The sequence below is a fragment of the Nycticebus coucang genome, chromosome 14 (genome assembly GCF_027406575.1).
Source record: "Nycticebus coucang isolate mNycCou1 chromosome 14, mNycCou1.pri, whole genome shotgun sequence".
Lineage (NCBI taxonomy): Eukaryota > Metazoa > Chordata > Mammalia > Primates > Lorisidae > Nycticebus > Nycticebus coucang.
Genome location: NC_069793.1, coordinates 9118880 through 9132589, shown reverse-complemented (window position 1 = coordinate 9132589; position 13710 = coordinate 9118880). Strand labels below are relative to the sequence as shown.

Here is a 13710-nt window from a genome sequence, read left to right as displayed (position 1 = left end):
GTGTATGTTATGGTTTAATTGGGAGTGAAGGAAGAGGGGAAAGAGAAAGAAGCCCAGGAGAACAGCATATTTCAAACCTCAGAAAATGACCATGTTGCCCTAAGAGCTAAAAAAATGCTATAAGGAGGAAAAGGAGGGTCCTCAGTCCCTGCTCACCTGCTGTGTGCTGGACATTGGGCCAGGACCTTTCCCATGTGTTCCCTCATGTCATCCTATGTACCCTGTGAGTGGAAATCAGCGCCTGTGGTTCAGTGAGTAGGGCGCCGGCCCCATATGCCGAGGGTGGCGGGTTCGGACCCAGCCCCGGCCAAACTGCAACCAAAAAATAGCTGGGTGCTGTGGCGGGTGCCTGTAGTCCCAGCTGCTCTGGAGGCTGAGGCAAGAGAATCGCTTAAGCCCAGGAGCTGGAGGTTGCTGTGAGCTGTGTGAGGCCACGGCACTCTACCGAGGGCCATAAAGTGAGACTCTGTCTCTACAAAAAAATAAAATAAAATAAATAAATGAAAGAAAAAAAAAAAAGAGTATTAGCAGCTACCATTTATGTGTCTGCTACTGTTCCAAGTGCTTTAATCCTTATAACACACTAAGAGGTGAGTATTCTATCTCTGTTTCATGAAGGAGAAAAGAAGATTGGAAAGATTGACATCTCCAGTGTGTGTGGTGGCAGTGGGGAACCAGAACCCAGATCTGACTGAGGAAAGGGTTTGGCAGAGAACTGGAAGGCTGAGTAGTGTGCTGGCTGGTAGGTGGGGGAGGAATGGCATTCCAAGTACACAATTAGGACCCTTCTGCATCAGAGCACAGTGGGTGGAGTGGCACTGAAGTTGGTCCCCTGAACTACAGAGTGAGGTGTATGGGGCAGGTTTGTCTGGCAGTGAGGATGTCTTAGAGGTTGTGAGCTAGAGAGCGATGAGATGAGAGCAGCGTTATGCCATGCATAGGTGGCTTTTCTTCTGCCAGGCTATAGGGAAGTAAGAATGAGGACCTCGAACTGGGTGGGTGGCTATAAGCAGCTCCAGGAGGAGGAAGAGAGAATGGGGCCCATTCTGGAGTGAGGAAGAAGGAGGCCTGTGACCTTTAGAGCTGAGGCTTAGACATCAGCAGTCAACCAGCTGATCCCCTACTTTATTTTATTATTATTATTATTATTATTATTATCATTATTATTTTGCAGTTTTTGGCTGGGGCGGGGTTTGAACCTGTCACCTCTGGTAATGGGGTCAGTGCCCTACTCCTTGAGCCCTGATCCCCTATTTTGGCAAACAATAAAGGATCCAAAGGCCCAGAGATTGCCCCCACACCACTCAGGGAGAGAACAAGAGGTAGAACTAGGATTGCAATACGACAACCATAAGAGGTCAGTCTTTCCTATGGTCTTTAGGGTGGCCCAAAGAGCCACAGGCAGCTCCAGAGGAAAGAGGTCAGGATGAAGCCCTGCCTCCTAGAACCTGTCCACCCATGAGGAAGTAGTAGGGGTGGCTGGGTTCTGCTTTGGCCACAGAGAGAGAGGACGGTGAGCAGAACCGGACCTTGGGCACCTGATAGGAAACTAAAAGCTCCTAGAATACCTAGTGGGGAGGACAGGGGTACTGTTGAACTTTTACGTTCTCTAGGGCCCAGAGAAGACTGGAGCACCAGAGCTTGGCCATTGATGCTACTCCCTGACATTTCCATTCATTCTCTCCATTTTTTTTTATTTTTTCAGCTTGGCACCTGTAGCTCAGCGGCTAGGGAGCTGGCCACATACACTGGCCTGCCAAACAACAATGACAACTACCAAAAAAAAAAAAATAGCCAGGCCTTGTGGAGGGCACCTGTAGTCTCAGCTATTTGGGAGGCTGAGGCAAGAGAATCTCTTAAGCCCAAGATTCGGAGGTTGCTGTGAGCTATGACACCACAGCACTCTACCGAGGGCAACATAATGAGATTCTCTCTCTCATATATATATATATGTCTTGGCTCGGTGTCCATAGCTCAGTGAATAGGGCACCAGCCACATACACTGAGGCTGGCAAGTTCAAGCCTGGCCTGGGCCAGCTAACCAACAATGACAGCTGCAAACAAAAAATAGCCGGGCGTTGTGGCAGGTGCCTGTAGTCCCAGCTACTCAGGAGACTGAGACAAGAGGATTGCTTAAGCCCAAGAGTTGGAGGTTGCTGTGAGCTGTGATGCCACGGCCCTCTACCAAGGGGGACAAAGTGAGACTTTGTCTCAAATATATATATATATATATTTTTTTTTTTGAGCAACCTCCAACTCTTGGGCTCAAGCGATCCTCTTGCCTCAGCCTCCCGAGTAGCTGGGATGAAAGGCCCCTGCCACAACTCCCAGCTATTTTTAGAGATTAGGTCTTCCTCTGGCTCAGGCTGGTCTCAAACCTGTGAGCTCAGGCAGTCCACCTGCCTTGGCCTCCCTGAGTGCTAGGATTACAGGTATGAGCCATCTCGTTCAGCCTGCCCAGGCTGTATTCTAACTCCACTCAATATTTATTGAGTGCCCACCCTGTGCTACCCATTCTTCTAAGCCTTTGAGATACATCGGTGAATAAAACAGTGAGAGATCCCTGCCAGAGAGACACATCATGGGTCACAAGTGATAACTGTGATGGGAGGAAGAAGAGAAAGAGCTGGGTGTGACTGCTGTGGGGCAGGGCAAAGAGCAATGTTTGTTGGGGCTCAGTCAGTAAGGGACATCTGAGCCTGGGCTTGAGGCAGGGGGTAAGCAGACAGTGTCCAGGAAGAGGGAACAGCCAGTGCAAAGGCCTGGAGTCAGAAGCCTATTGGATGAAGAGTGAGGAGGCCATGGAGGATGGATTTGGTAGGGGGAGGATGGGCAGCACCCTGTGGCTCCCAGGGCCTAGGAAAGATTTCAGTTTTGCCTCTAAGCAGGGTGGGCCCTTGCAGATAGACATAGGACTTTTCTTTTCTTTTTTTTTTTTGTGATTTTTGGCCGGGGCTGGGTTTGAGCCCGCCACCTCCGGCATATGGGACCGGCACCCTACTCCTTGAGCCATAGGCGCCACCCTGACATAGGACTTTTCATATAACCAACCTCCCACCTTTCCCCTGGGAAAGAAGAGGCCTAGGCAGGCTGTGTTTGACTCATGCAGGGGAGTTGTAAACAACTCTGGAAAGAACAACTTTCCGTGGGTGAGTCACTCCTGGGAGTGGCTCCTCCAAGCTACAGGCAAGTGTGGGCTGGGCCTGCCCCCTGGTGGACACAGGCCAGCCCCACCAATCTTCAGTCCTGGTGGGTGGAGGTAGGATGGGGCATTGAGGAGCTGGGCTGGGCTACAGTGGCAGGCAGGGCCCAGGAGGCTGACATTGGGTTGCCATCCCCAACATTGTCATGCCATTGCTGGACTAGGGGATCAGGCCACCATGGTTCCATACATCCATCACCCCTGGGCCATGAGATTCCACACTCTGCACACTACCTCCAGCCTTAGGGTCACCAGAGTTGGCTGGTTCCCTTCTCCCAGTTGCCCCAGGTCTGGGCACCAGGCCACTTCTCATCCTCCAGCCAGGGTTAAACATTAGCGGGAGTTATCAGCGCTGTACAGAGGAGGGTGAGGGGAAATAAAAATTTCACTATCTTCTCTGCTGGAGTCACCAGTCCCCAAGGAGCCCAGATAATGCCTGTGGAGGAGTTCGTGGCTGGTTGGATCTCGGGTGAGACACTTTCATTCCTTCTGTCACTTCACACCCAACTAGGTGACTTCCTAGGGAAGGTGAGTGACATGAAGTGCTGAGGCCAATCCTGCTGAGAGTGGCCTGCGGGGGTGGGGTGGGGGGGAGGTGCTGCTTGCATCCAAGTAACTGGACAGACACCTGCCCAGGGTGGGAGAGCCCCGAGAGCACCTCTTGGCTGAAGCCCCACTCTCCAGGCCCACCCTGTGGGGCTCAGAAAGGAAGTTCACCTTTGACATTGCCTGCTATCCTGAGTTCACTTTGGGTCTCTGCCCCACCTGGCAAAAGGTTGCACTCCCACCCAGCTTCTGGGTAACATTCCTCTTAGGAGGGAGAGACATTCTGAATTTGCCTCCTTGGGCTGAGACCTCCCCTACTCCAGAACTAGCCCCATATCGAGGACAAGACTAGGTGAGGGGCAGGGAGGGCTCTGTTATTTATTTATTTTTTTTCTTGAAACAGAATCTCACTTTGTCGCCCTCCATAGTGTGCCATGGCATCATAGCTCATAGCAACCTTAAACTCTTGGGCTCACACGATTCTCTTGCCTCAGCCTCCCAAGTAGCTGGGAATACAGGCACCCGCCACAACACCTGGCTATTTTTTGAGGCAGGGTCTCACTCTGGCCCAGGCTGGTCTTGAACCTGTGAGCTCAGGCAATCCACCTGCCTCGGCCTCCCAGAGTTCTAGGATTACAGGGGTGAGCCACTGCGCCCGGCCTGGAAAGGGTCTCTTAAGAGGGTCAGCACTACTCCTCAAAGGGCAGTTGGCTCTGTACTGCTGACTGGTGGTGCGGACTGCTCTGGATCAAGGCGACAACCTTATGAACTGAAGGTAGGAGTAAAGCTGACAGGAGGCGGGAGCACTGGGGACTCAGCCAGAATTCCCCGATTCGTTAGCAGCAGGACACTTTGGGGTTGGCTCCCAGCCAAGGACACAAGTGTCTTTGGTTGGCTCTTCCATTCTGGGTGTGCCTTGTCAGGTGGGCCGGGGCCTCACTCCCTTGTCCCAGTGCCTTCCAGTCCCGTGTGGATGAGGGGGTAAGGGACAGCTGGAGTTTCTCTGAAGGCTGGCAGGAAGGTGGCTGCATGTATCTGAGAAGGTCCTGCCCCTCTTCCTCCTGCCTGAATCCCTCTTTTGTCTCAGCAGACTTGCACCCTAGGTCTGGCATGAGGCCCTCACTCATAGCATCTTCTTGTCACCACAGGAGCTCTGGGCTTGGTCCTGGGACACCCCTTTGATACTGTAAAGGTGAGTCTAGGAGCGGCACCTGAGAATGAAAGATCTTACCCAGACCAAATATCAGCATGCCCTGAGATCAGGGCTGGCTAACGGAGGCTCTTCCTCCTCTCCTGCCTGCTTGCGTGCTGCTCCAGGGGCTGGAGGGAAGAGTGGCTGCCCACCTGCCATACCACCCCACCTGCTTTGTCCTCCCCATTCAGGTGCGTCTGCAGACCCAGACCATGTACCAGGGCATCACTGATTGCATGGTGAAGATTTACCGCCATGAGTCGGTGGGTGGCCTGCTTCTTTGGGGTAGGAGGCATCAGGGGTGTTTAGTACCAAATTCCTTCTCCCCTGGTGGAGAGAAGATCCAAGCCTAGGACCTCTGGGGGGACTTGGTAGTAGCTCAGTACCCAAACAGGGGAGCTGAGGCCTTTCCCATCCTCAGCCTGTCCCCACTGCTCTGTGGCAGGGCTTGGGAGGGGTTTCCAGCCAAACATGACCTTGCCAGGGCTGGAAAAAGTAAAAGGGAGGCCCCAGGGCACCTATTCTGGTGTCTCCATGTCTCTCTATAGCTTCTGGGCTTCTTCAAGGGCATGAGCTTCCCCATCGCAAGCATAGCTGTGGTCAACTCTGTGCTGTTTGGAGTGTACAGCAACTCCCTGCTGGCACTCACCGAGACCTCCCACTGGGAACGGCGGGTCCAGCCACCCAGCTACACACGTCTTCATAGCGGGCTGCGCTGGGGGGTTCCTGCAGATGAGAGGAGAGCACACGGGCACACACAGGTGGCACAATGAGGGTCAGCTTGATCTGTCCCTTCCCACTCCCCTCTGATGACCCACAGCTGTGAATGGGCAGATCTCCCCTAAGCCTGCTCTGGTGACCTGGCCTGGCTGTGCCAAGCTGCAGGTGCTGGTGACCTGGCCTGGGCTGTGCCAAGCTGCAGATGCTGCAAAGAGGATGCTACGTAGAAGCAGCCATGCTCCACACTCAGGTTGTCAGGGCTCACCCACCTCCAAGGGGTTCTGCCAGTCTCAGAGCTGTGGGAAGCCCACTCCCCAGTGCACCATAGTCTCTGGAGAGCTGCCAGGCCCAGCAGACCTGTGAGCCCAGCCCCTCTGGCTTGGTTCTGATGTGGTCCTGGCACACCCCCGCCCAGCTCAGCCCTTTGCCTGCAGTACCAGGGTGGCCACTGCCTGGGAGACATCTCTCATGGGAGAGGCCCGGGGTATTAACCATTAAGTCACTCCAGTCAGTTGCCTTTGGTCTTTGTTCTCAGCACTGTAGAGCTAGGGTTTATGGTGGGGTGGAGGGAAGAGGGACCTGTAGACACCAGTGGGGACCATGCTGAATGGGGCCTCGGAGCTTAAAGAGGCAAAGGGACATACACACAGCTCCCTCTCACACCCCAGCCAGGCACCCGCGGCAGCCTCTATTAGGTGTCCACCCTGGTGCCCCTGACATACTTCATGGGGCAGAGAGCAAGGACAAAGGACAGAGTCAGTTTGCTCATCAAATGAATTAATGATTAGTGAGGACACCACCCCCCAAAGTCCTGGCTTTTCTTCTGCCTTTTTTTTTTTTTGCAGTGTTTTTGGCCAGGGCTGGGATTGAACCTGTCACCCCGGTATATGGGGCTGGCGCCCTACTCCTTGAGCCACAGGTGCCACCCCACTTCTACCTTTTTTTGTATAAGGTGTATACCTACATTTGTCCTAAGCCCTGAGACCTGCCACCCTCCAAAACAAGGAAGAGACCTGACACCCTAGGCTATAGGCCTAGCCAGGACCAGCTCTGAAGCCACCCCCCCTTGCTGCTCTGTGAGAAGCAGAACCTAGGATCGTCAGGACCACCAAGGGGGCCAGAGCCAACCAAAGCCTGCATTTACTGTTAAGCCCATAGTTTCTGTTTAATAAGGTCTTGGAACAGGGCGGCGCCTGTGGCTCAGTCGGTAAGGCGCCGGCCCCATATACCGAGGGTGGCGGGTTCAAACCCGGCCCCGGCCAAACTGCAACCAAAAAATAGCCGGGCGTTGTGGCGGGCGCCTGTAGTCCCAGCTACTCGGGAGGCTGAGGCAAGAGAATCGCTTAAGCCCAGGAGCTGGAGGTTGCTGTGAGCTGTGTGAGGCCATGGCACTCTACCCAGGGCCATAAAGTGAGACTCTGTCTCTACAAAAAAAAAAAAAAAAAAAATCAGGCCAGGCGAGGTGGCTCACACCTGTAATCCCAACATTCTGGAAGGCTGAGGCAGGTGGATTGTTTGAGCTCAGGAATTTGATACCAGCCTGAGCAAAATTGAGGCCCCGTCTCTGAAAAATAGCCAGGTGTTGTGGCAGGCACCTGTAGTCCCAGTGTTGCAGGAAGACGAGGCCCAATGGAGAGAAAGAGCACCCAAACGCTGCGTTTGAAAGAAGAAAGGTTTGGGTGATGCCTGTGGCTCAGTGAGTAGAGTGCTGGCCCCATATACCAAGGGTTGCAGGTTCGAACCCGGCCCTGGCCAAACTGCAACAAAAAATAGCCGGGTGGGCTCGGCGCCTGTGGCTCAAGAGGCTAAGGCTCCAACTGCATACACCTGAGCTGGCGGGTTCGAATCCAGCCCAGGCCCGCCAAACAACAATGACAGCTGCAACCAAAAAATGGCCAGGCGTTGTGTCAGGCTGTAGTCCCAGCTACTTGGGAGGCGGAGGCAGGAGACTCCCTTGAGCCCAGGAATTGGAGGTTGCTGTGAGCTGTGATGCCACTGCACTCTACCCAGGGCAACAGCTTGAGGCTCTGTCTCAAAAATAAATAAATAAATAAATAAAAGATTTATTTCAGCCAGCGGAGAAATGGCCACACTCCCCAAGTGGCTCAGTCTTCTTTTTTTTATCCCCAGTCAAAAAGTTCCAGCCCACGGTACCTTTCTTATTGGTCAGTTTGAATCAAGCTGGAGAAGCAGCTCTGGTTTTTACAGAAGCGGAAGTAAGCATCAGCCTCCAGGTCCCAGGAATTTAAGTTTACAAATTCCTAAGAGTTGAGTCACCGAGAGGAGGACATTGCAGGCATATGCTTGGTGTCTCCTTGAAAAGACCTTTGTTCTCTTAGACCTTACTTTTTCTGGGTATCTTCTCTCACTAGCTATCATGGCACTCAATCCCAGGGCGACTATGTGAGACTCTGTTTCCAAACAAACAAACAAAAATCTCAGGACCACCCTCCCCCAGCTGCTTAGGCAAAAGAGAAAGTCAAGCCTGGAGGGTGAGTCGTACAACACCCCTTCCAAGGGAAAAGCTGTGCTAACTTGTTCCAGCCAGAGCTCCAGGGAAAAAAAAAAAAAAATAAGGTCTTGGAACAAAAATATATTTTAGTCTGAAGGAGGCAGGAAGAGGCAGGATTTAACATCTTCTGATGGGTACAGACATTGCCTTGGGCTTAGCTGAGGCTGACCTGGGTACGCTGAAGTAACATCTGGAGCTCCATCTCTCCCAGGTGCTGTCTGCCACCCTGTCCCTGGCCAGCCCTTCTTCAATCCCCAGGAGCCCAGAGCTCAGGAGATCACCCCTCAGGGAAGCCCTCAGCACAGTCCTGCCCTATCTCACAAGGTAGAGTCCCCAACCCACTACCCTTCCTGCCCAGATGGAAGTAGATGAGACTTGCTTGGCCACACTCTAAAGACTACTACTGGAGGTGACCACCAGCCCCCTCCACAAGCTGTCTATAGGCATGAGGAACTGAGCACATATACCTTTCACAAAATAACCCCCCCCTCCCCGCCCAGCAATAGGTCAACCTCAGCCTGGACCTCCATTCTCACCTGGACTTTTCTGTTTTTATTTTTATTTTTATTTATTTTTTTTTTTGTAGAGACAGAGTCTCACTTTATGGCCCTCGGTAGAGTGCCATGGCATCACACAGCTCACAGCAACCTCCAACTCCTGGGCTCAAGCGATTCCCTTGCCTCAGCCTCCCGAGTAGCTGGGACTACAGGCGCCTGCCACAACGCCCGGCTATTTTTTGGTTGCAGTTTGGCTGGGGCCGGGTTTGAACCCGCCACCCTCGGTATATGGGGCCGGTGCCTTACCGACTGAGCCACAGGCACCGCCCGACTTTTCTGTTTTTATTTCAGATTAATATGAGGGTACGAAAGATTAGTTTACAATTTTGCATTTGTTAAATAAGGTCCCTGTTGTAGTTGTGTCCTGCTCCCAGGAGATTTGCCATATAGCCTTACATTGTGCCCTTTAGGTGGGAGAACTGCCTGGACTTAACAGCTGGCTTTGAGCTAGTCACATCCCTGACTCAAACCTTAACCCTTGCCTGGTCTTCCTCCACATCCCCCCAGCACTTACCCTTACCCAGGGCCAAGTCCCAGTACTGTCCCAGATCTGTGTCCCATCTGCTGCAGCCAATGATGAGAGGTCTAAGATTGGCCTAATCCCACGGTCACCCACCTCCCTACACCTAGAAGTCTCTTTGTTGCGACAGTAACGGTAGGGAGTTTCTAGGGGCAGGAAGGGCTGGCCCAGTGCTTGCCCCCCACGGGGGCCTTTGAGCTGTGTCATGCAGAAGGGAAAGGAGGGAGCACCTCTGAAGTGAGGACACTAATGAGATGACCTCTATGTCCTGGGGAGGGGGTCAGTTCTTTGCTGTTTCATGGTCACAGCCCCAGCCAATTTGGAAGCTCACTTTGCAATTCAATGCAAGACATTCAAGTTCTTCTGAATCAAGGCACCTCTCAGCCACCTAGACTGGGCTGGGGAAACACCAGTGGGGCAGAGGAAGCCAGTGGTGCTGGGCTTTAGGGAGGCCAGACACTTCCCCCAACTCCAGGAAAGAATCCGAGCTTGTCCCCCAGTGCCGGGTGCCTGCATGATGAGTTCAACACTGTTGCATGAGAAGGGGACAGTACTGCTTGCCTACATGGGCCTAATGCTAGGGGAGGTGACCTGTCCCCACTTGATGCAGATGTCCTAGCCTGTCCTCAGTGGTGCATGTGAGAGGCTGAGCGCTGGCAGCAGGAGCCAAAGTGGTCCTCCGGGAGGATACTGCACCCCGCTCTCCTGCTTCTGCTTAGTATGAGCTCATGTTTCCCAGCCCAAAGCCCCATCCAGAGCCTTCCTGTTTCCTTCCTGACAGGCCTACTGCTTGACCCCTTTTGACCTCACCAAAGTCCAGCTACAAAACCAGACAGAGCCAAGGGCCCAGCCGGGGAGCCCCCCACCCCGGTACCGGGGGCCTGTGTAGTGTGCAACCTCCATCTTTCAGAAGGAAGGGCCACGGGGGCTCTTCCGAGGAGCCTGGGCTCTGACACTGAGAGACACTCCTACAATGGGAATCTACTTTGTTACCTATGAAGCACTCTGTCGCCAGTGTACACCAGAGGGCCAAAATCCCAGTAAGTAGAGCAACATAAAAAGGTGGGGGACAGAGAGGTGCAGGTCACGGGCAGACTGGACTGTGGAGGCTGGGAAGGAGGTCTGGGGACACCTCTGTTCCAGGTCCGACTTCCCGTGGGCTCCTTCTGCCCCAGGCTCTTCCACAGTGCTGGTGGCAGGGGGCTTTGCTGGCATCACCTCCTGGATCATAGCCATGCCCTTGGACGTGATCAAGTCCCGGATGCAGATGGACGGGCTGACGCGGAGGGCGTACCAGGGCTTGCTGGACTGTATGGTGAGCAGCGTGCCAGGAAGGCCCTGGGGTCTTCTTCCATGGCCTCACCATTAATAGTGCCCGTGCCTTTCCTGTCAATGCTGTCACCTTCCTCAGCTATGAATATCTTCTCTGCTAGTGGGGTTGAGATGAGGCAAGGCAATGCCAGTAGCTCCCAGCAGGCCCAATCTTGCCTACCAGTGCGAGACTGGGCTGGGATTAGAGGCCAATTTGAAAGCATGGTTTGCAGTTCCAGCCAGGAGGCTCAGCTCTTTTGAATCAAGGCACCTCCCACCAGCCAGGGGCCAACAGTGGTGCCAGACTCAGCCTACCGTGACCCTCTGTAAGGTCTGTGGAGCAAGGAACGCAATGCACCAGGGGACTAACCAGGGTGCTGGGAGCATCCCAGCCCCTGCGCCTCCTGAAGAGCTCTGGAGACTCTCCTTCTGGCACCATCCAACCTCCTGCTGCTGCTCACCTCCCCTTCTTTCAAACCTCTCACTAACCCTCACCTTAACTCTCCACGACTCAGTGTGACCTTGGTATCGCTTCCCTCCTTCAGTGATTCCCACCACCCTTAGAAAAAAGCCCAAACTCATCCACTACCTGGGCCCTCCTGCCTACTAGGCTTTGTTCTCTCTTAGTGGCTTCCTGGGCCTTGAACAACCTGTGTTCTGTCATTGCCCTGGCCTGGAAGGCTTATTTCCTGGGTCCAGGGTCAGGAGGTGACCCCATCCTCATCCAAGACCCAGGCTGAGCACTCTGTCCCTTGGAGTCCTTCCTTGGCTCTTCTCATCACCCCAGGCTGACTTTGGGATGCCCAGGCACCCTGCTCACATTCTGTGATCATAGCGCTGCCTGTGCCACTTCAGAGTTGTTGGTTCGCTTCTAGACGGTGGTGAGTCCCTGAGGTCAGGGACTATACTATACTTCTGATTGGGTCTCAGCGCAAAGCCCACTGCTTGGATGGACACGGATTGTGTAAACGCTTGTTTTTTTTTTTTTTTTTTTTAAGATTTTTCTTTTATTTATTTACTTATTTTGTTGTAGTTTGGCCAGGGCTGGGTTTGAACCCGCCACCCTTGGCATATGGGGCTGGCACCCTACTCACTGAGCCACAGGCGCCGCCCGTAAACGCTTGTTAAATGAAGTGTCCATTGCACCCGTGGTCCATCTCTCCCTTCTCCAGTTGCAAACACCTGCTTCCTTGGTCCTGCCACACACATTTGTCCATGAACCTCCCAGGTCCCATTTGCTTGCCCTGAACTCTCTTGTGGTCATCTGCCACTCTCTTGTGTTCATCTGTGGAGTTGTGCAAGAAGTTGACGGGTCTGCCTTGCCCACTCTGAGCTGATGGCACTTGTTTTGTTACCCATCTCAATTGCTAAGTGGGAATGAAAAACTGGCTAAGAGGTTATTTTAATGACAATAAAGCTGAGCATAGTTTGTACCCACTAATACCCTCATCTGATCTGAGATCAACCTGAGTTCACCTCACGGTGACCTTGATTCCTGAAGTTACTGCCATTTGCCAAGGACTCCCTATAGAAACTATTGTGGTATCATCATCACAGTTTACAGAGGAGCAGCCTTGGCTTTGTCCCTGTCACAGAGCTGGTAAGTCACATGAGGAGGGGACAGTATCCAAGCCCTCAACTCCAGAGTCCTGCTGCTTTGCTCCCCTGCTCTCCCAGGACACTGTGGCCATCTCTCATGCAACACCAAAGTTCAAATTCCCCTGGGCTGGACCTGCTGAGTCCAGCTCCCTTCACATGCTCATCGAGTGCTCCTTCCCCAGATCCTGTGCCACAGACTGCTGGAGGATGCCCCCAAATCATTCTCCTGACCTCCATCATCATAGTGTGGCCACCCGGCGTGGCCTCTGGGTTATGTTTCCCAGCCTCTCTTGCAGCTAGGTAGGGCCTAATCTGTAGTTAGGTTCTTGCTAGAGAGAAGAGAGCAAATGGGATGTGTGCAAATTGCCCATCATTGTTGGCTGGAAGTGGTGACAATGGGAGTGACTCTCAGAGGCGCTGTTGAGCACCAGGCTGATTTTGGGAGCACAGCTCACCTCTCCACCATAGGCTGTTGCATTTTGAGGTCTCTGTGTCATGATGGTTTAGCAAACTTCACTCAAACTAACCCAGTGGGCAAGGTCTGAAGGTTTCTAGGTCAGTGGTGATAGAAGTGTGATCCGTGGGGAAGCAGAGCTGCTTAGAAATGTAGCCTTTCCGGCTCTACCTTCAACACCAGCAACTCAGTGTCTGAGGATGGGGCCCAGGAATCTGTGTTGCGAAAAGCTTTTCCCGGGATTTTCACACAGACTAATGCTTAAGAAACAGTGTCTGATACTCCTGATAGAGGAAATGAGCTGTCTCATATGGAAAACATATGAGAAGGGTCTTCCTGAGGCCAGTTCCCAGGTGACTTGAGGTGGTCACTGCCCTTTCTGTGCCTCAGTGTCCCTTCTATGGTCCCTTCTATTTGTACAGTGTGCAAGCCAGTGCAGCACAGGAATTCTAGGCTGGACACGGCAGCAATGGCATTGGAACACTGCTGGGCCAGTGGGCAACTTGAAGGAAGCAAATAGCATGCATGTGGCTCTTATAAATGGGGCAAGAAAGGGGCAGGAAGTCAGATTGTCCTCTATACTTAGCCATTTCTTACCACATGGCCAGTTAGCACAAGAGTAAAAGCCAAAAATTCTTTTTTTGGTTTTGCTTTAATTAAATCCTTACTGGGGTCATAACTGCCTGTAGGCCGGCCTCTGCACTGTCTGGGCACAGGCTCCCCTTTTCTCTCCCTGGTTCTATCTAGAGTCATTTCCTACAGGGCCTGGCTTCACCTTTAGAACCAGAGAGAGCAGAGCCTTGGAGTTCCAGGTTCAAGTTCTTCCCACTGGGCTAGGAGACAGTCATGGAGTGACTTTAGGATTAAGCTTGCAGTGATTGGTAAGAAAACAACTCACTCCTCTTGTGTAGGGGCCCAGGGAGAAGACACAACTCCAGCAGAGAGGAGGGGAGGAAGATAAGGACGGGCAGGTAGGAACCCAATGTATATATTTTTAATTTTATTTTTTAGAGATAGGGTCTTTCTCTGTGGCCCTGGCTGGAGTGCAGTGGCACGCTCGTAGTTCACTGCAGTTTTAAACCCCTGGGCTGAAGTTA

General features: G+C 52.8%; 1 protein-coding gene across 1 annotated transcript; it reads left to right on the top strand.

Moving 5' to 3' along the window:
- Positions 1–3406: 3406 nt before the first annotated feature.
- SLC25A45 (solute carrier family 25 member 45) lies at positions 3407–13502 on the top strand. The gene is given in 6 exon segments (XM_053561037.1): positions 3407–3671; positions 4897–4940; positions 5132–5203; positions 10031–10289; positions 10425–10575; positions 10577–13502. Coding segments are annotated over 6 exon segments (669 nt in total). The 5' UTR covers positions 3407–3634; the 3' UTR covers positions 10683–13502.
- The last annotated feature ends 208 nt before the right edge of the window (positions 13503–13710 follow it).